The sequence below is a fragment of the Nannobrachium achirus genome (assembly GCF_963921795.1).
Source record: "Nannobrachium achirus genome assembly, chromosome: 14".
In the NCBI taxonomy this organism is placed as follows: Eukaryota; Metazoa; Chordata; class Actinopteri; order Myctophiformes; family Myctophidae; genus Nannobrachium; species Nannobrachium achirus.
This window is the reverse complement of record NC_137821.1, coordinates 17,497,640-17,517,939: the sequence shown is the minus strand read 5'-3', so window position 1 is coordinate 17,517,939 and position 20,300 is coordinate 17,497,640. Positions and strand designations below refer to the sequence as shown.

The 20,300-nt window shown below is 43.4% G+C and overlaps 2 protein-coding genes across 2 annotated transcripts; one reads left to right on the top strand and one right to left on the bottom strand.

The window, feature by feature from the left end:
- The first annotated feature begins 245 nt into the window (after window positions 1-245).
- plaa (phospholipase A2-activating protein) lies at window positions 246-15,570 on the top strand. Its single transcript, XM_080741842.1, has 14 exons — window positions 246-453; window positions 1,670-1,863; window positions 2,337-2,437; window positions 2,551-2,671; window positions 5,271-5,438; window positions 9,354-9,489; window positions 10,785-10,954; window positions 11,353-11,504; window positions 11,992-12,211; window positions 13,020-13,085; window positions 13,510-13,581; window positions 13,773-13,880; window positions 14,383-14,550; window positions 14,966-15,570. Exons 1-14 carry the CDS (start codon window positions 302-304, stop codon window positions 15,541-15,543), a joined length of 2,406 nt encoding a protein of 801 aa, XP_080597968.1. The 5' UTR covers window positions 246-301; the 3' UTR covers window positions 15,544-15,570.
- Window positions 15,571-16,245: 675 nt separating this feature from the next.
- Window positions 16,246-20,068, bottom strand: LOC308298389 (carnitine O-acetyltransferase-like). The gene is made up of 2 exons (XM_080741981.1): window positions 19,783-20,068; window positions 16,246-18,839 (listed from the first exon to the last, which is right to left on the bottom strand). Exons 1-2 carry the CDS (start codon window positions 20,043-20,045, stop codon window positions 17,204-17,206), a joined length of 1,899 nt encoding a protein of 632 aa, XP_080598107.1. The 5' UTR covers window positions 20,046-20,068; the 3' UTR covers window positions 16,246-17,203.
- Window positions 20,069-20,300: the final 232 nt, after the last annotated feature.

Genomic DNA, 20,300 nt, shown 5'->3' with positions numbered 1-20,300 from the left:
TGGTCAAATAAAGGCAACACACCGAGGAGCTCTTAAAAACAATGCATCGTTATCTGCATTTCGGTTAAATAAATTACATTTAAATAATTTAATTCGATACAATATACATTTCTGTCATCTTTAAATGAGAGCAAACTATTTTTTATTTTTTATAATTATAATATATAATTCTCGGCAGCTACTACGTCATTCAACTTCCGCTAACACAGTAGCTAGCCGGTTTTTATTTTAGGTTGACAGCCCACGCTACTCCAACAACAACAAGCACTACTGTTGGCAGTAATAAAACAACATAACAATAATGGCATCGCCGAACTCAAAGTACAAACTGAGCTGTTCCATCCCGGGACATGAGATGGACGTCAGGGGGGTCGCCACGGCGCTCTTCCCAGAAGGAGCTTTTGTTTCTGTCTCCAGAGACCGGACCGGAAGACTCTGGGTTCCCAACTCAAGGTAGAAAGCTAGCCGGCTAGGCTAATGCTAGTGCTAAAGCTCTCAAACTGTCCAATTTCAAGGTCTCCCCCTTAACTCTGACAGTGTACAAATGGAACCAAATGAACCCTGTCGGGTTCATTTGGTTCCATTTGTACCCTGTCAGAGTTACAGACTTGTATGAGTCAATGTAGACCCCCATAAAGGAACCCACAGAGAACCACTGGGCTAGGCTAACAGCAGCAGTAGCTTAAAGCTTAATAAATGATCTGATTTGTGTTGTCTTTGTTTTGTGTCACAATGATTGGGTGAAGGGTGTAAGAGGGCTTGTGCACGCAAACTATGATACCAGTATGAGATGTATCAAAGACACTTGCAGCTATACAGTAGCTGTTGGTTAGGTTGCTAGCTAGGCTGTTACACAAAATTAGCTTTGTCATTCATTCATTTCCTAACAGCTAAACCTGTGCCAAGGCATCAGCCATGTAGTAGTCATTCAATAACCCTGAGAGTGTAATAAAAAGTCACAAAATGGACCTGGTGACATTTTGTATATATACAGACACACTCAGAATTACAAATTGTTTAACCGGGACAACACATTTATTATAATGGCATGGTCCAAACATGTCAAATTTGCAATACACTGTTGTATAATAGGTCAGAAATTCAGTCCTGAACGACAATGCTGTGTGAACTGTGAAAGAGTGTGAATTAGCTACAATATACATAGGGTAGGAATAGGATTAATACTGATCAGTGTTCTCTCCTCCGTGCCATCAGTACCCACACCCTAGGTGGGGTTGCCAAAAGGGCCTTTCGGTGTGGAGTTTGCATGTTCTCCCTGTGTCCCCTAGGGTAGGTACCCTCACAAAAAACATGCAGTAATCCTGGTCTCTCTCTATACTGCCTCTCCCTGGTCAGCTGGGGCGCCTGATGGAGAGGAAAGGAAGTGGTTGGAATAACGTATTCATTCTACGCGCTACGTCCAACCGGGGAAACTCCCCCCTGTCAGGTGGAAAGAAGCGGCTTGGACACCTCATGCTTAGAAGGAAGCATGAGGTCAGTCTGTTGTCTCCCCAGGTTGGCAGAGGGAGTGTAGCGCCCAGGATTACATTAGATTATTGACACCGTGTGGCGTGTGAAAAGAATGAGTTACAAAAATCGTGGGATATAAATAAATACTGATCGGTGGATGTGACCATGTTTCTGTAAATGATTCCTCTCACCCCTGCAGCCCGGAAACAGGTTTCACAGAGATGCACTGCATGGGCGGCCATTCCAATTACGTGTCCTGTGTATGTTTCATCGCACCGAGTGAGACGTATCCCCGAGGACTTGTTGCCACAGGTGGACACGACCATAATATCTGTGTTTTCTCACTGGACAGTCCGCAACCCCTGTTCACCCTCAAGGGCCACAAAAACACAGGTAAAGGCAGTGTTTTCTTGGGCCCACCTTTATATGTAGTACTTTTCTGTAGACGTTTTAGCCCCCGAGAAATTAGACCTTTGCCCGGGACCAAAACTAGTGAAAACAGCAGATATACAAGCTTACAAGTTCTTGCTTCGTGCAGCGTTGTGAGCTTGTAGATCTGCTTAAATTTGTATTTTATTCATTCAGGAATTTACTGAATCATTGATTTTTATAGATTTTTATAATGAAAATGTTTGCTTTTTTGGGGAATGTTTTTATATTTTTGTTGAAAAAACAATTAAAAACTAAATGTTGGAAACAAAATTAAGGGACCCATAAAAATGTGTCCCCACCCAGTGTTTGGGAACCAGTGCTGTAGTATAGACCTTCCCTCTCTCACACCTCTTTCTGATGTACGTACAGTGCATTATTTGTCATCAGCATTGACAGGATTTCATTCATGTGAACAATCACTGTCCTATCCACAGTTTGCACGCTATCCTCTGGGAAGTTTGGGACACTACTAAGTGGCTCTTGGGACACGACAGCCAAAGTCTGGCTCAATGAGAAGTGCATGATGACGTTGCAGGTATTGCCACTGCAGTTGTTCACATTTCAGTGACCTGTTTTGAGTGTTTTCAGTGACCCGTCTCCTTGACAAGAGTGTGTGTGATGCTAATAGTAGGATTTTAACCTTGCCAGGGTCACGAGGCAGCAGTATGGGCGGTGGTCATTCTACCCGAACAAGGCCTTATGCTGTCTGGATCGGCAGATAAAACCATCAAGCTTTGGAAAGCCGGTCGCTGTGAGAAGACCTATACAGGTGAGGGTGGTATTATTGGTCATGGTTGAAGCAACAACTCTGCTTTTTGGTTATCATGCTGTTTGAGGGACTTAAGATAGATTTGTTTTTGAGTAACTTGTTTATTGAATGATTCTACTTCTGCACTAAATTGTGAGTTCTATAATGATAGGTAATCGGAAGAAGCAATCTAATCAAGGAACGAAAATAGATAATCTACTTTATCTGTGAATTAATAGATTAGGACCATGCAATATACCATTGATGAATGCCTGTATTCCTTATGAAAAAAAAAAGGAAAAGTGCTTAGACTTCTAATTAACTAATCCTACATCAATGTAATGCTGTGGACATGCACTCACTGACCTCACGTTCATTTGGAAAGATCTTAGCCAGGCAGGGCGAACAGATTTTGGAGGTCAGGATCATTAGCAGGTGAGTCCAGTTATAGCCGTAGTTTGGCTGTCAAGGGTTTTGTGGGCCTTGGCTCGTTGAGGTCAACCAGGTACTCAGTGGACATCTTGTGACAGACATTCATGGGACTCAAAGCTGGTTGCACACTGCACTGCATGCTTTCGTTGCGTTTTGGAAATCTGAAATCCTCGGAAGCATTTTTCAGGCCAAGGAGAGAGAGAAAAGAGCGAGAGCAAAGGACTCAGTAGTAACAGTTGCGAAAATCGGAAAAAATCAACCCTGGTCCGAAAATAAATACGAAACAGGCGGCAGTGTGCAAACGTGATTGACATAACGTGAGGTTGATTTTTGTATTCACGTGCTCCGAAATTCACTCCGATATTCGGCCAGAAAAAACGCAGCAGTGTGCAAAGATCTTCAATCAGGTGGTTGCCAGAAGTTTGGCTTTACTGGTGACGATGGAATGGATACCAAGAGATCAAAGCCTTGGTGACTCAGTTCTGGATTTTTTTTAGAATCTTGGCATATTACTGAAGTAGTGTGAGAGGGAGTCCTGGCTAGGGCTGTCACGATATGACATTTTACATGACGATTAATTGTCACTCAAATAATTGGCGATTAACGATTTAATTGTGTTTTTGTCATTGACAATTACATTTCTGTTTGGCTTTTAGGCTTTGAAGTTGCACATGGCAGATATGACACATAACCTAAATACACAAAGAAATTAATGACATATTTGACAACTTACTACTTAAAAAATAACATTGATAGTGGAAATAGCCGATCTACAACGCGTCGCGATGTTGTGAGCTTGTAGATCTGCTATTTCCACTATTTCTGAAATTTTTCAACATTCACGATTATGACGATTATGACAAAATAATTGCGATAATGTCAAATAATCACGATTAGACGATTATGTAATAATTGTGACAGCCCTAGTCCTGGCTTCCAGGGACTTGGAGGAGGGCTTATTATGGCGGCGTCATAGCAACCGCTGAGAACATCATGTGAACACAGATAGGCTGCAGGCAGAGTAGATTACTGTCTGCTGGGATAGTCCGGCCTAATGTCCCAAACATTGTTCTGCTGTGTACTCCTAACAAAGTTAACTATGATGTGTGTGCACGTACACTGTTTGACATGCATGACAAGTTGTGTTCATTATTATAAAAGGTTAATGGCTGGCTCAAGGTTTATATTTTCTCTCAATGCTCTAATTCCTGCTTTCCATGTAGCCATTAAAAGAAATAGCAGACTGTGTCCACCCACAGCTATGTGGAGTTTGGGTCATTAAACACTTGACACAATTGAACAGAAATAGTTCAGCAAATGATGGAGCAACAATATGAATGCAGCCACATATTGTTATATGGACTTTCCAGTTAAACTGACAATTTGGGCTTATCCAGGGAGAAAAAAAGCTACGTAAATAATCACATTTTACATAGAATGCAGTGAACCGCGTAGTGCCTCAAGAAACTTTCATACCAGGTAAACCACGATCTTAGCATCTGTCTAAACAATATCTTATCCACCATTAATAATCAGCAAATTCACATTAACACATGGGCGGCCAAGGTTTATAACATTTATAGCTGTTGCTGGTGCCACCATTGACTTACGTTATGTTTTGATGAGCCCCGCAAGCTTCGTGCGTGTGCACGTGCGTGTCCAGAGAAGATTGAGGAGGTACTCCATCTGTTTACAAACGCTCGCGAAACTCGCGGTAAAAAAATCGCGGTAAATTCGCGGTAAAGTGTCGCCGTGAAAACAATCAGCTCTCTGCCTCCATGGGGCTGTTTTTACCTCATTCTGAGAAAAAGCCGTTCTTATGTTTCAAAGTAGAATCTAAAGCCATGTAAAATCCTTCCGTGTGGGGAGAGACAGGGGGCTTCCTGCCCTGGCTGGGTGACGTAATGGATTCAGGGCATGCAAAGGGAAGCTGCGGTCTCGAAAAGTTAACTATTTGTTGACTCGTCCCTCGACGATATAACTTCCTGTGGCAGGGTGACATCTAGTGGCCAAATCTCGTCCCTGAACGAGTTTGGCTCCCCAAGTGTTAAAACAGATTTACAAATAAAGGTTTGTGATTCAGAAATAGCTATTCGCTTATCGCTATAATAACTGGTGAATTATGTAATGATTGATGCTCGAGCCGCAAAGTCGTTGACTACAACGTCTTTGTGTTCCTTCTTCTCAGGCCATGAAGGATATGTAAGAGGCCTGGCTGTGATCAGCGACGCGGAGTTCTTCTCTTGTGGCAGTGATGCCAGTATAAGGAGGTGGCTCATAACGGGAGAATGCGTACAGGTGTATTACGGACATACCAACTTCATCTACAGCATGGCCGTCTTCCCCAACAGCCAGGGTGAGTTCCTGGGAGATTTTTCTTTTAAAGATTTGTTTTTTTTTGGGGCTTTTTATGCCTTTATTTGACAGGACAGCAGACCGACAGGAAATGGGGAGAGAGATGGGGAATGACACGCGGCAAAGGTCGTCCGGATCGGGAATCGAACCAGCGACACCAGCAGGCATCATAGCCTAGTATGTGGTCTGCGCCTTGACCACCAGGCCAGCGGGGCTGCCCAGTTACTGGGAGAATTAAGGATGTCATGTTGCATCCACAACAGGGAAATGGAAACGATACAAAAGATAATACTACACCCGGATCAGACAGATTTGGACTCATGAGATGGCTTCGGTGGCTCAATAATTTCCCCAGCTGTAACATTCAAAAACCCTCCCAAGGCCCTTAAATTAATCAGTAATACAATTACATGTGAAATTACAAAGGACAGTTAATCTTTGATGGTAGTTCAAAGATCTGTATGCTTTTGTTTAAAGCATTGTGTCCTAGTTCAGTTGAACATTCTGAACATATCCCTCCACCTCCAGTCCACTGCATATTGCAAACTCTTTTGTCTCGATCCGGAGGATACCGCATAGTATTACTCATAAAGGAATCACACTAATATGTTAATTTCCCCCTCCACGATTGGCTGTTTTCATTGCATGTATGCCATCCCCAAGCCGGTCGTCCATCACGACTACAGACTTATAAATGGGCCAGCCAATGTGTCTGGTAGGATGCAAGGTGTTTTCCAGTTTTATTTTGCTTTTGAAGACGATGAGCGAGTCTTTCTTCTGTCTTAGTCTAGAATGCAAGGTGTGCAAGCTCAGCTCATCTCAAGAAAGAGCAGCTTCTTGCAGTATGTTTAGGGGCCTACATTGTATAAACCTGATCACTCAAGCAGGCCTGTGTTTCCTCAACCATTATAAGACATTTTATTCAATCAGTCCAGGAAGTTCCAAGGCCATCTTCAGTGCTGTAGCGAAGTTGAATCACAAATCTCTGCACACAATCTCATGGCTGGCAGACCTCCGTTTACAAACGTATTTCCGCCTAGAGTGAATTATATGTTGCGTGACTTAAAAGAAATATTATATATATATGTGTGTGTGTGTGTGTGTGTGCTGTATATTTTATATATGTATATACCTACATACACACACCACAATGTAATAGTTATGATCCAGTTAATGGGGATCTGTTTCTTTAAGAACATTTCTATTAGCGATGTAGGCTCCCAAGAAACAGCCGTGATTAAACCGATTCACCGCAACTTCGATTAATTTCCTGTATCTGTGTCACGATGGGTGAAGACTAGAAGCAGGTGGAGAGTCTATTAATTCCAATAGGAGAAGTGAACGTGACCACAGATTATAACGGGTTGCTTAAACGTTCACACTAAAATGGCATTTTTCAGACACATAAATTAGGAGAAGATGTACATGGTTAGAGACTGTCTCTGTGGCAGCATTCAGCAACACACGGGGGTTTCACACAAAATGTAAGTGCATATTTATTTAATGTATGCCCTGAAATCCTGAATAAACAAAACAAGAAAATAATAAATAAAGCATTCAGCAACTCACAAGATCACACAACCTTGAGATCTGACCAAAACCAAGGTGACCACGCCCATACCATTTCATACCATTGGCAAGGTGGAAGGACATCTTCTGCGTTATTTTATGCTTTATCCTTTAAAGAAATGGTAGATATAGAAGCTCACAGCGCAGCACTGAGTTCCGCGCTGAGAGCTTGTAGATCTGCTAGTCTTTGAATATTTTTTTACCCAATTCTATTAATCTTCTAAATCCTTCTAAGATTTTTGAAAAAAAAAAAAAAAAAATCTGTCAGTGGTTCTCAAACCTTTTCATGTCAAGGACCCCTAGACTTATATGTATTTGCCCGCCGACCCCCATCTCAAAATATTATGTATCAGGGACCCCCCAGAAGCAAATATTTGTGTTACAAATGTCCGCTTCAAAAAATATATACCGGTATTCAAAGATTAGCAAAGAAATCTAGATTTTTCAAAAATAGCAGTTTTATTCGCAGCTTCTGTGAGCCTGTATATCTATATATATTTTTTAATAAAGCACAAAATAATGGTTAAAGTGGTTCCAGGTCTTAAGGTGCTGTGCAGTGCAGTGTAGACTCAGAGAATCTTGTGGAAACCGAAACGGCAAACAATTTTTCCAGTCTCGTTTTGGATACACAAGGTGGTAACAGTGTAAAGCCCCAACTCGATCAAACGTGGTGATTTGTTTGGATTCAGAGTGCATGAAGAAGGCGAGCCAGTAAATACAGCGGCTTAACTGTGCCAGTGTTGACAATGAACACTTGTCAAAGGTTAAACAGCCTGACCGTTTCAAAGAGTTCAAAAGAGGTGATGGTTGACTGGTTAATTCCTCTGTGCATCTATGAAATAAATACAGTGTGAACACCAGGGCAGGAATTTCATGGAGGCCATGAAGGCCATGGCCGCCGTTGCCCCTCAGTGTGGCCTTGTGCCCCTCAAACCAATGGCATGACCTGAGGCCACAGTGGCCTTAATGCCCCAGCTGACTGCACCACTGTCTCTGTCTTGTCAATATGTAGACAGTAGACACCGGCGTCTCTTTCTTGTCATGTAGACACCAGTGTCTCTTTCTTGTCATGTAGACACAAGTGTCTTTTGTTGAGATTCTGAAATATTAACCCCCTGAGTCCCCATCTTTAAACCAATCCAGTGACTTTGATTGGTTGAGCATGGATCAGATTGTAAATACCATCATTTATCTTTTCGACTGCAGATATCATCCCTAACCCTTAAAATCAAAAAATTCTTTCAATGGACTAAAATCTTGTTTTATTTGATGGCCTTCCTGTCCTGGCATTTGGCCTCTGTGCCCTCAAAAAATGGACAGCACCAAAGGCCAAGTGGCCTTGCCCCTAAAATTGCGAAACTCTAGGCCTGGTGAACACTGAACAGCACCACAAACTGTGGAACTCTCATAAGAAAAAATATATCTGGGTCATCCGGGGGTTATGTAAGGTTTCCAAAACACTTTCTATAAAAAGCATGTTAAATTGAGCTCTTAATTTAGACCAGAGGACTCAAGCATGCTGTGTGGACCCAGTATGCTTATGCATTGTAGTGTTTTCACCCCAAGGGAATTGGAACTTTTTCAAGAACCTAGAATTTCAAAGATACTGGGGAGACATGGTGGGCTGAATGTAGTGTTTGGTGTTCTCTTCTGGTATTCAGATATCCAGTGGTTGTTTGAACAACATAGGCCAGTCCACCAGGGACATTTTAAATGGTGTACAGCAAGTACAGCATTAGTACAGCACAATATTTATGAATATCATAGAATTGTGAGAAATGCGCTTGGTGTCCTGCAATACAAAACAGCTAATACATGTAGGTATAGACCACCGCAGCGGAAGTGGTTTACTGGTGCCACTTAAAAATCGTAATTCATTTTCCCCATAGACTTTTACAAAAATATTTATAACAATTATGTTAAGCCTAGGCTAGAACCAAGCCATCCAGGATGGCAGTGAATCATGACCATAAAACCTTTGATCCTATGTGATAATATATTTTAATATTAAATTATTTGATATACTACATTTAATAACTACCCTTTGTTTAGCGATTTTCAAAATGTTCTTTTCATAGAAACAAATGTTGTATGGTCATGATTCACTGCCATCCTGGATGGCTTGGTTCTAGGCTTAACATAATTGTTATAAATATTTTTGTAAAAGTCTATGGGGAAAATGAATGACGATTTTTAAGTGGCACCAGTAAACCACTTCCGCTGCGATGCTCTATATCCTGTCTGGTCGACTCGAGGCCTAAGCTTTTGACCCAGTATTGAACTGCTGCTCTGACCTTTTTGACTGACTCTTAACTGTAGACTGACTGCCTCGCTTCTTCCATCCCAGACTTTGTGAGCACAGGAGAGGACAGAACAGTGAGGATATGGAGGAAAGGGGAATGCTCCCAGACCATTCGTCTTCCAGCTCAGTCGGTGTGGTGTTGCTGTGTCTTGCCCAATGGGGACATAGCCGTCGGTGCCAGGTAAATAATGGATCCCAGTCTGTATACATTAAATATTTGATCTGTTTTGTTTTTTTACATCTATAATTACAGATTGTTTCACACCTCATTTTACACCTAGCAATGGTGATCCACACGGTTTACCTTTAAGGCAATGGAGCTCTGCAACATTGCTTACAGCAAGGATCAGCATTGGGAATGCAGTGAAAGCTTCAATAATGTTAACAATTAGGTCACGGAAGTGAAAGTGGAAGTACTGCCTCAAAATACACTAATGCTTAGAGGCAAGGGACGTGCTGGAAGACTATTATTAATGACACAACTAACTTGACTATGGAGTAAGGACACATTTATAGACAGTATTATTGCGAAATGGTATCCTGTTACCTCTTTGCTAGTCTCGTGTAGCCAGACAACTATTCCACAATCTCCGAATGCTATATAGAGTCTGGAACTGATCCTCCCGAAATCCGGCGTAGGAAGATGGCATCTGTTCGTCATTTCCATTCACGAAAATATATTTTAAAATATTTTAACGTTTCATTTTTATTTCCATTTCTGGAAAAAAGACGAAGCGAAAGTGGGGGGAGGCGGTGCTTCCGCTTTTCCCTCCTCCGTTCTCCAGACTATGACCGGAAGCATTTTGAAAATTGTGGTCTGGCCACACGAGACTACTGCTTTACTGGCAATGGATGAGAGATAAAGATTGACGTTACATTTCTAAGTAACACTATTTACTGCTTTGGCTCTATGGGGCAGAATGGATGTCTTCCTACTGCCTAAGGCAAGGGTCTTCAACAGGGGGTCCGGGACCCCTAGGGGGTCCTCAGAGTTACTACAGGGGGTCCTCATAATCTTAGAGTTATAGAAATGTTTTTCTTCTTTTTTATATTAACCCTTTCCAAGCCACGGGGAGCCCCTTAATGTTAAAACCATAATAATATTGGACATCTGAGCAAGGAGTCTCAGCCGCGCCGTACTTTCCCGGACTTTGTCATTAAAACCGGAATAAATGATTTTGATCCGAAAATCGGCGATCGTCTAACCTTCCCTGGTCACCGCTCGTCCATCGGTGGCTCGTGGCTGCTCTGACATGAAACAGAAGTGACTCTCATGGCCTTTCCTTCTTCAGCCTTCCTTCCTCCCACCCACTTGTTGTTTAGACGATAGCACTAGCAGAGCTGGAGTCCTTGGGGGTCCTTGGCCTGAAAACGTTGAAGACCCCTGGCCTACGGTTCTTCTGCTTGATGTTGTATGCTGAATGATGGAGAACATTTGTCCTGCTCCTAACCTTGTCGGTGCTCCTTTCTCCACAGTGACGGCATCATCCGTGTGTTTACAGAGGTGGAGGACCGCGTGGCCAGTCCACAGGACCTGCAAGCCTTCGAGGATGAGCTCTCCAAAACCACCATCGACCCAAAGACGGGTGACTTGGGAGACATCAAAGTTGAAGACCTGCCTGGCAGGGAACACCTCGATGAGCCAGGTGATGAGAGGATTTGACTGGTAAAAAGTGTGCTTTGATATTGTTCCCCAAATCATTGCTACTAATAAAAAAGGTCTTGCTATTATCTACAGCAGGTTTCTTCAACGTTTTCTGGCCAAGGACCCCTTAGTTGAGAGAGATGAAGCAGGGACCCCCACAACCTTTTCATAGATTCCATATAGTTTCATTGTTTGACAGCACAATCGTCAGTGTATTTTGGATTAATGTCAATTTGTATTTTCGGATATTTAACCACTTGAACCGTCAATACAACTTGACCTTTCACTCTGTACTTAAGTTACAGACCCTACTGTACCAGCATTTTAGGCAGTATCGGCAGATTTTCTGATACTGGTATGTGAACAACTGGTTTGTTCACTCTTAACATTTCTCTTAAGGAAATCGTGATGGCCAGACACGTCTGATTAAAGACGGAGAGAAGGTGGAGGCATACCAGTGGAGCGCCAGTGACAGTCGGTGGATGAAGATCGGAGATGTGGTCGGAGGCTCCAACCAGCAGACGTCAAAGAGTGTGATGTATGAGGGGAAGGTATGGACTGTTGGTTGTTACTAGCTTAGCTCCAAGTAGACCAGTGGTTCCCAAACGTCTTAGCTCAAGACCCAAAAGAGAAATAAGTTATTTGCCTACGACTCAAACAAGTGAAAATAGCCGATCTACTAGCTTCAAGTTTTATTTTATACCTTTCAGATTATTTTCTTTTTTTTAATATTGATGAAAGGTTCTAAGGTTTGGGAAAGAGTTAAGTAGACAGTGCTGTGTGCACACATTTGGAATCTAACCCCGCTTTTTAGATAATTGTACTACTATTTTGCCTCTTCTTGTCAAAAGGGCAATGCTTTAATTGCAATCAATGCAAACTAAGCATTTAACTATTAGGGTTACAAGTCACACAGATGGTGCTGTGTTGTAGGGCAGAGTCCAATTCCAAGTCGTTCAATCTTGGCATTATTCCAAGATGTGTGTGCGTGTTTAACCTGGCTGGCCTCCCATAGACTGAACCCTGGTCTCTCCTTAGGAGTACGACTTTGTCTTCACCATTGAAGTGAACGAGGGAGGGCCCTCCATGAAGCTCCCTTATAATTGCGCAGAGGATCCCTGGCTGACGGCGCATAACTTCCTGCAGAAGAACGACCTCAGTCCCGCCTTCCTGGACCAAGTTGCCAACTTCATCATAGAGAACACTAAAGGACATGTGCTGGAACCTGCCCGACCTGGCATTGCTGACCCATTCACTGGTAAAAAAAAAAAAAACACCCTAGCAAAGTGACAGTGGCTCCTCTGAGCTGGCCGCCATGCCGTTACAGGGAGTGTCAAAAGTAAACCGGTCACATGCCATTGCGTGCATATTACGGTCATTAAAACAGAAGTACCTCTGATGACCATGACAGACTGAAAGAGTGACATTTGGGTGAGAGTTGAAAATCTATGCATGTTTAAAAAGATCTCACTCTCTGTGAAGTGAGCGGCACAAACACTACAGTGCATATCTCCTTGTATGGGCTGTTCTGTCCGTGATGTCAGTTACTTTATATACAGATCTCCATACATGGAGATCCGCACTAATACATTTCATACTAATACAGACAGAGTGAAACGTAGGAGCGGTTTGCACCACTCAAAAAATCCAGGGAATCTCTTATTTACGTTTATGTTCTTTTGAAGCACTGTTGTTGGTATTGGTGAAGTATTTCCATTTGGCAAAATGGCGCAGCTTCACCACTGATCTTCATTCACAAACTACATATCCACTGCCTATTTTATAGCTTAAACTTGGACAGAGGCCACACTGTTATACTCTATTGCTTTACTGAGACAAGCAGTCACAAAGTTGATGGGGAGAAGCCATAGAGCTTGCACAGAAGATAAATCATTGGACCTCGGGCTCAAACACTGTACTATCAAACATTGTATCATAAACTTTCTTGTAACCGCTGCTCTTAATGTTGTTATTATTATTTTTTTTTGTACATAAATGTCATGTTTTATTTCTCATCATGTCTTTCTGCTGTTTACCCACACCAGTTTTGTTCTCTTAATTTAAAGGGTCCGGTCGCTATATCCCTGGTGCAGCTGACAACAGGGCAAGTGTGAACGCGGATCCCTTCACAGGTAGCTGTGTTAAATTAGGTCTTGTGATGTTTTCTGCATTTCAATTCATTCAATGATAAAGCAAGTGTGAGCTGACATTGTATTTGTTGTCTTCATGCTGGCTTGTGGTGGACATTTTTGCTTTTTGAGTGTACAAATGGAACCGAATGGACCCGTAAAGGTCCATTTGTACACTCTTAGAGTTAAGTAAATAAAACATTTGTGAACCACTAGTACTAGTGGACTCTCCTAATGTGCCATAGTGTTGTAGTAAATCAGTGTCATACATATTCTGAAGAGATTTTCAGTAATTGGGTCTTATAATCAAAATTATAATGGTGTTTAAAAAGAAAAAAAGAAAACTCGCGTCTTACCACAGACACATTTGTCCTTTTACGGACATATTGGTGACCCCTGTATTTTGGATCTGTATCTTTTCTCTCAGGCTCTGGTCGGTACATCCCAGGGTCGGGTACAACTACAGGGTTTCCTGGAGGCGTGGCCGATCCGTTTACAGGTGAAATTTGTATACATTTGAAAACTTGTGAAATGGACCTTCTGCATAATGAATACTTTTACTTTTGATACTTTTTGATGCCAATATTTCTGTACTTTTACACAAGTAAAATTTGAATAGGGTATTTATACTTTTACATGTCAAACATGAGTACTTCTATCACTGTACTTTTTGTACCCCATTCATCCCAGGTGGAGGTGCCTACTCCTCAGCCGGCTCAAGACAGACCTCAACAAACATCTACTTCCCTAAGATGGATGGAGTGACGTTTGAACAAGCCAACCCTACACAGATCCTAGGTTTGCATTTCCTTTTTACTATGGCTTTGATTACATGATGACATATTACACCTTTTGACTATAATATATACGTATTTACGTGTGTTTGTTGCACTATGTATGTAGAGGTGATTGTTCAGAACTCACCTGGTTCAGAAAGTCTTAACCCATTAAGACCTGGAATTATTTTGTGCTTTAGCCATTGAAAAATAGCAGATATACAAGCTCACAGCACAGTGCCAACATATTTTGAGATGGGGGGTCTGTGGCTAAATACCTATAATTTTGGGGGGTCCTTGACATGAAAAGGTTTGAGAACCACTGATGATAGAAACATAGATTTTTCAAAAGACATTTATAGAATTGGGTCAATATATTCAAAGACTTGCACAAACGTTCAAGATTCTTCAAAAATGGCAGATCTACAAGCTCGCTGTGAGCTTGTATATCTGTTGCCATAAAATAATGGTTAAAGTAATAACTAATGGGTTTTAATTGTCCCATGGTCTGTGCCCTTCCCCAGCCAAGCTGAAGGAGCTGAACAACGGAGCCCCACAGGAGCACAAGCTGTCTGAGGAGCTGCTGGACGGCCTGGAGAGGCTGCTGGCGTGTGTGTGCGGGCAGAGCTTTGAGCAGCTCCCTACCCTCCAGCAAATCAACCTTCTGTGGAAGGCCGCGCACTGGCCTGAAGGTACGTACACCTGTTGGCCAATGGCACACCACTGCTACGTGTACTATAGACAGGATAATGCCCCAGGGAATTTGGAAGATTGAAATCCAAAAAGATAACTTGAAGAAAAAACACGTTCCTTGACGATATTTCAGAGGCTCATACATTTGTGAATTGTCAAACAAGATCCATGTGAAACAAAGGCAAAGATCACTGGATTTTCTATTTGGGATGCTTCACTTATTTCACTTACTGTACTTACACAATTATACCCTTATAAATCTTTATTAAAGCAATAGTTTTATTCAGTTAACTAAAAATAAAACTGGTATCAACCACAGAAACAAACTAAGGATCACAATGAAATGACATCACATTTCACATTGCGCAGAACTTTTCTCATCATTCTTTTGCTCTTTCCTCCTCTGGACTTTAGACATTGTGTTTCCGGTCCTGGACATTCTGAGGCTGGCGGTGCGGCACCCACAGGTCAACGAGCGCCTGTGTGGCGAGGCGGAGGGCGTCCAGCTGTGCAACCACCTGCTGAGCCTGATGAGACCGCAGGGGCGGCCCGCCAACCAGATGCTGGCGCTACGGACTCTGTGCAACTGCTTCAGCGGCAGGCACGGCCGGGCGCTCCTCATGTCGCAGCGCGAGACCGTGCTGTCGCGTGCCGCCGACCTGGCCTCTGTCTGCAACAAGAACATCCAGATTGCCTTGGCCACTCTGCTGCTCAACTACGCCGGCTGCCTGCACAGCCAGCCTGGCGGCCCTGACCTGGAAGCTAAGGCCCAGTGCTTATCTGTTGCCAGCACTGCCCTGGAGTCGGTGGTGGACAAGGAGGCCGTGTTCAGATTACTGGTGGCCCTGGGAACCACTCTGGCCTCGGACCAGACGGCCCAAGACCTGGCCCGCTCCCTGGGCGTCAACTCCCAGATTTCCAAGTACACCTCAGTCTCAGACCCACCTAAGGTGGGCGAGTGCTGCCAGCTGGTGTTAAAAGAACTGCAGTGATGTGAATGACTAGTAGACACACTTATTTGTTCCTGTTATTATTACTCCTGTTTTGATGAATCGTGTGGTGGGGATTTGACTGATTGCATGTTCTGCAATAAAGATTATGTATAAATTAAATATTTCCTAATGCATAGCCTGTTTTTATTCATGCTCAGCTATTACATCAGTTATGCACTTGGATAACAAATTGGAAAAATGAAGCACAATTGTAAATAGTGAATGAAGGTGACACTTGATAGGATCTTGGATGATACAATGCTTGGATCATGGATGATACAATGCTTGGAGGCACTGCTATCTAATGCATGCTCAAGATAAATGAATTGCAAAGTACAGACAGTGACGGTATAAAACTGTCAGGTATTGGTTATAAAATGCAAATTTCTCATAACATCTGCCAGTGTGTTCATCTCAAATTAATAATCAAGTAATGTAATCAAATGTATTTTCTTCAACTTTTAGACGATGTCTAAATACAGTGTTCTGGTAAATGCATAACAATGAGTAAGAATGCTGGTTATGGTGCCAATATAAAGAGCTGCGGTTACATAGCTGTACTGTAGTTATGTATATGAAATACCAAGACAATGCTTTTCTATATTTCTAATGAAATGTGATGTAGTATCTGATATTTATGTGTTGCAGTTAATGCCTGAATACACATTTTAATTCGGGTACAATAAGGAGAGGTACTTCATTCTACTAAAATAACTTTATTTGACATCTTAAACAAAACCCATTTTCCATAGAAGTCAACCAAATCATTTGGTAACTGCTAGTCAGTCTTAAAATTGTGTTGTATATCCATGTACAACATACAAATCCTTAGAAACATGTAAAAAAGATCACACTTTTTTAAGGTGCTTGAAAATAATCTCATTAAACATTAGGAGTGTTTTGGAAGACCTGGCTTTGACAAATCTCAGGGAATTTACACCAGTGGTTCTCGATCCTTTTTACTTTCTCTCATTGAGCTAACTTCACGAATAGTGAATATACCGGTAACCACTTTCAATCTGGCATGTTAATTTTGGGTGTGATAGGCAGAATTCTTCTATTTTTCATTAAGTATAAATAAAATAGGCATTACATCGTTAAACTATTTCTCGCTTTGTTGGGATCCCACTTTGAGAAGTAAAGTTGTAAACAGCCTGAAGCCAGGCAGGCTTGCATGCCAATATAATTTAAAATGTTGCATTATATTGATTTCCAAACACAACTTTGAATTCAGGCACAATGACGTTGGAGAGTGATAAAACAAACCCAAGAAATTGTATTTACTCATTTACAGTGGCATCACCTTACTGATAAAAAAACAACACAAATCAAAACCAGAAATGTTGTAATGAAAACATTTGATTACTGTTTGGCTCATACTCATATCAGTCAGGTTCTACTGTGGTTCCACAGTCCTGAGTAAATCTATGAAAGACAAACACCCATTATGTTGGGTCTTGCAAACAAGTTACTGTGGTCACATAACTGAGCCCATGCCAGAGGCCTGTCATGTCCATAGTCCATTTCAGCTTGGCATATGCTGCCTAAGGATAGTCATCCAACCATGTTTCTCCAAGAAAATACATTCTCAACTGAAAAACATGACACATTCTGTGCTTTTTTCACACAATGCCGTCCTAGGCTTAAACCTAGGCTGGCATTACAATTTGGCTTTTGGCGTTTCCTCCAGCAGCTTTCTCATGTCCATCAGTGAATTCTCCAGGACCTTGGCCATACGCACTGCGCTAGTTTCTTCACAGCTGTTGAAAGCAGACACCGAAATGTTGATGTGGTCAGCCATGGGGTTGTAGCACACACCATACCCGTCAGGCACCCCAGGTCCAAAACACATCACGCAGTCCGTTTTAGCCGGCACCTGGCTTGTGGAGAGATTGTAGTGGTTCGCCACAGCATAAGCCGTGTCCATGAAGATCTCGGGCATGGAGGTCAAGTCCTCGATGGCTTGGAGCTTAAGGCCCAGGAGGTGTCTGTCTATAGCTTGGCCACGGATTGCCCTGTCAGTGTATGCCCTATGCGCCATCACAGCTTTCTCCAATAAAGCCACCTTTTCTGTGTTATGCTTGGCGGGGTCATCAAAGGCCTTGACAAAGTTGGCTGAGTCGATTGATGCTGAGCGGATCGTGTCCGTGCGGCCCCGTCTAAACATTCGCAACGAGGCACTTTCATATGTGGAACAGCACCGCTGGTGATTCCTGTAGTAAGCCAACTGCAATGCAATCTGTATGAATGCATCAGGGCTCATCTTGTGGGCCTTTGGGATGTTTTTCCCAAACTGATCAAACACCACCACTCTAACATCCAGGTCCTGAACCAATGTGTTCAAGGCCTGCTTGGCCTTTTCAATGTCCCTCTTGATCTCAGGGGTGACGTTGAAGCGCAGCTTCTTGGGCACGGGCAGGGGCACCATGGGCGACCGCACCATCTCGAACGTGTTTGTGTACTTCACGACGTGGTCGACCAACGCCACGATAGGAGGGCCTTCGGCGGGGGCATGCTCATAGATCAGGCCGCATGTCCCGTCCTCTCCGACGATGAACTGCAGGGTCTTGTCGAACCAGCGGTTCCCGCTGTTCCAACGGCTGCCCCCGCCATGCAGCATCTGGAGAGCGGCGCGGCTGCGGTACATCTCGTCCGACACGCGGGGCGTGGGCGCGTCCAGGCACACGGTGAAGATGCTCTTCTGGATGGCCCGCACTGACTCCTTGTTGGTCTTGTCCCTGGTGAGGTTGATGTAAGCCTTGCCCCAGTCGTTGCGGTGCTGGGAGGTGAGGATGCCGACTGGCTCCTTGTTTGTCTGCAGCGATGAATTCCAGATCTTCTCGAGCTGGACATACAGCTGATCCACGGTCAGCGGCGTGCTGTCGCTGTTGTACACGTCCAGCACGAAAAACTGGAAGTTGTGCACCACGGTGATGTGTGTGGACGGCCTGGGGCCCCTGGCATAGTTGACCACCGAGTCTCTCTTGAGGCCAGGGATGCGACACGAGGACAGAATCTGGTAGTACTGGTGCATGCACAGAGGACCTCCCCCGAGGAATTCCAGTGGCAAAGTCTCTGCGTCAATCATGGTCTTGAAATCCAACACTCCGGCAATAAGTTTGGCGGCGAACCTCATCTGTCCCTGCCTGTCACTGAACTGCATCCGCGGGAGGACCACCCCGGGACTCGAGTGCACCACCACGGGCATCCGGAAGTCCAGGTAGGCCGCCTGCAGCCACCAGTCCGAGAGCCAGTTGTCGGTCTTCCGTGCTCTGCTCTCCAGGCCACTCTGTAACCTTTCAATTCAATTCAAAAGGAGCTTTATTGGCATGAGAAAACATACATTTGCATGGCCAAAGCAAGTGTCAAAATATAATAAAAACAGTTGAAAATGGGGAACATAATTACAGTTAGAGGAGGTACAGCATTGTGTAAACAGAGTTATGTCACATTGTATCGTTATATCCAGGGCTTGACATTAACTTTTGAGGCACTGGCCCCCTCCACAGTCCATAGTCTGCATACAGCACAAAGCTGCTAGGAGCGTCACAGAAAAAGGGAAACCAAGAGCCACTTAGTTGTCAAGTACATTTTTAATGAACTTGTCCAAAAAGATCTATTAGTTGTCCAGGACAACAGGACAAGCCTTAAGGCCCATTCCCACTGGGCCAGATAACAGATATCTGGAGATATTTCTCCATTCAAAGTGGATGGTAGACACAGATAAAAAAAAACATCTACCACAGATATTTGCCACAGATACTTTTATCTGTGGCAAATATTTTTTTTATCTGTGTCTACCATCCACTTTGAATGGAAAAATATCTGGAGAAATATCTCCAGATATCTGTTATCTGGCCCAGTGGGAATGAGCCTTTAATGTCATGCCCTGTATACAGGGTATAAAGCTTTTTGGAACAAATAGAATTTCCTTTTCCTCAATAAGATACAGATAAAAAAGAATTATCTGTGACAGATATTTTTCTCTTTCACCAGATAAAAAAAATCTCTTTCTCCATTCAAGTAGATGGTAAGATACAGATAAAAATATATATATCTGTGACAGATATTTCTTTTATCTGTATCTTACCATCCACTTGAACGGAGAAAGAGATTTCTTTTTTATCTGGAGAAAGAGATTGTTTTGTCTGTTATCTGGCCCAGTGGGAATGGGCCTTTGAGGGGAAACCTTGAAAATTGAAAGTCTGAGAAACACTGGTCTAGAAAAAAAGCCGTCACCTTTCACCCACTCCGCCGGGGCTCTGGAACTCTGTCAGCAGCTGCTTGGTATGCTTCAGCTCCTCGCTCTCCAGGATGGGCTCCAGGGCGGCGAGGTAGCGGTCACAGGTCTGCTGCAAGGGCGGCACGGGCAGGCAGGGAAGGCCGTTCTGGTGCGTCAGGTAGCGGCCCGCGGCCACCGTGGTGCTTCGCACGGGCCGGAGCACCGGCCTGCAGCGGTTCGCCGTGCCCACCACCATGTTTCTGACTATAACCACTAGCATTCTGACAAGTTTTGTTACGTGACGCCCCTCCTCACTCAGACACAAGCGGAACTGAACCCTGGACTTTGTTTGTGTTGTTGTGATCGCGTAATCTCGCGAGACGTCTCGCTACGATAACCTCGCGTCAGATCAGCGCTGGGCCCGCCTACTGTATCCGGTACTAACCTAACTCTATGATCCGGTAGGATCGTTTCCGTATCCGCTAAGCTGGTCGAGTCAAGTTTCTTTATTCACGACTCACGAGGCATATTTAAA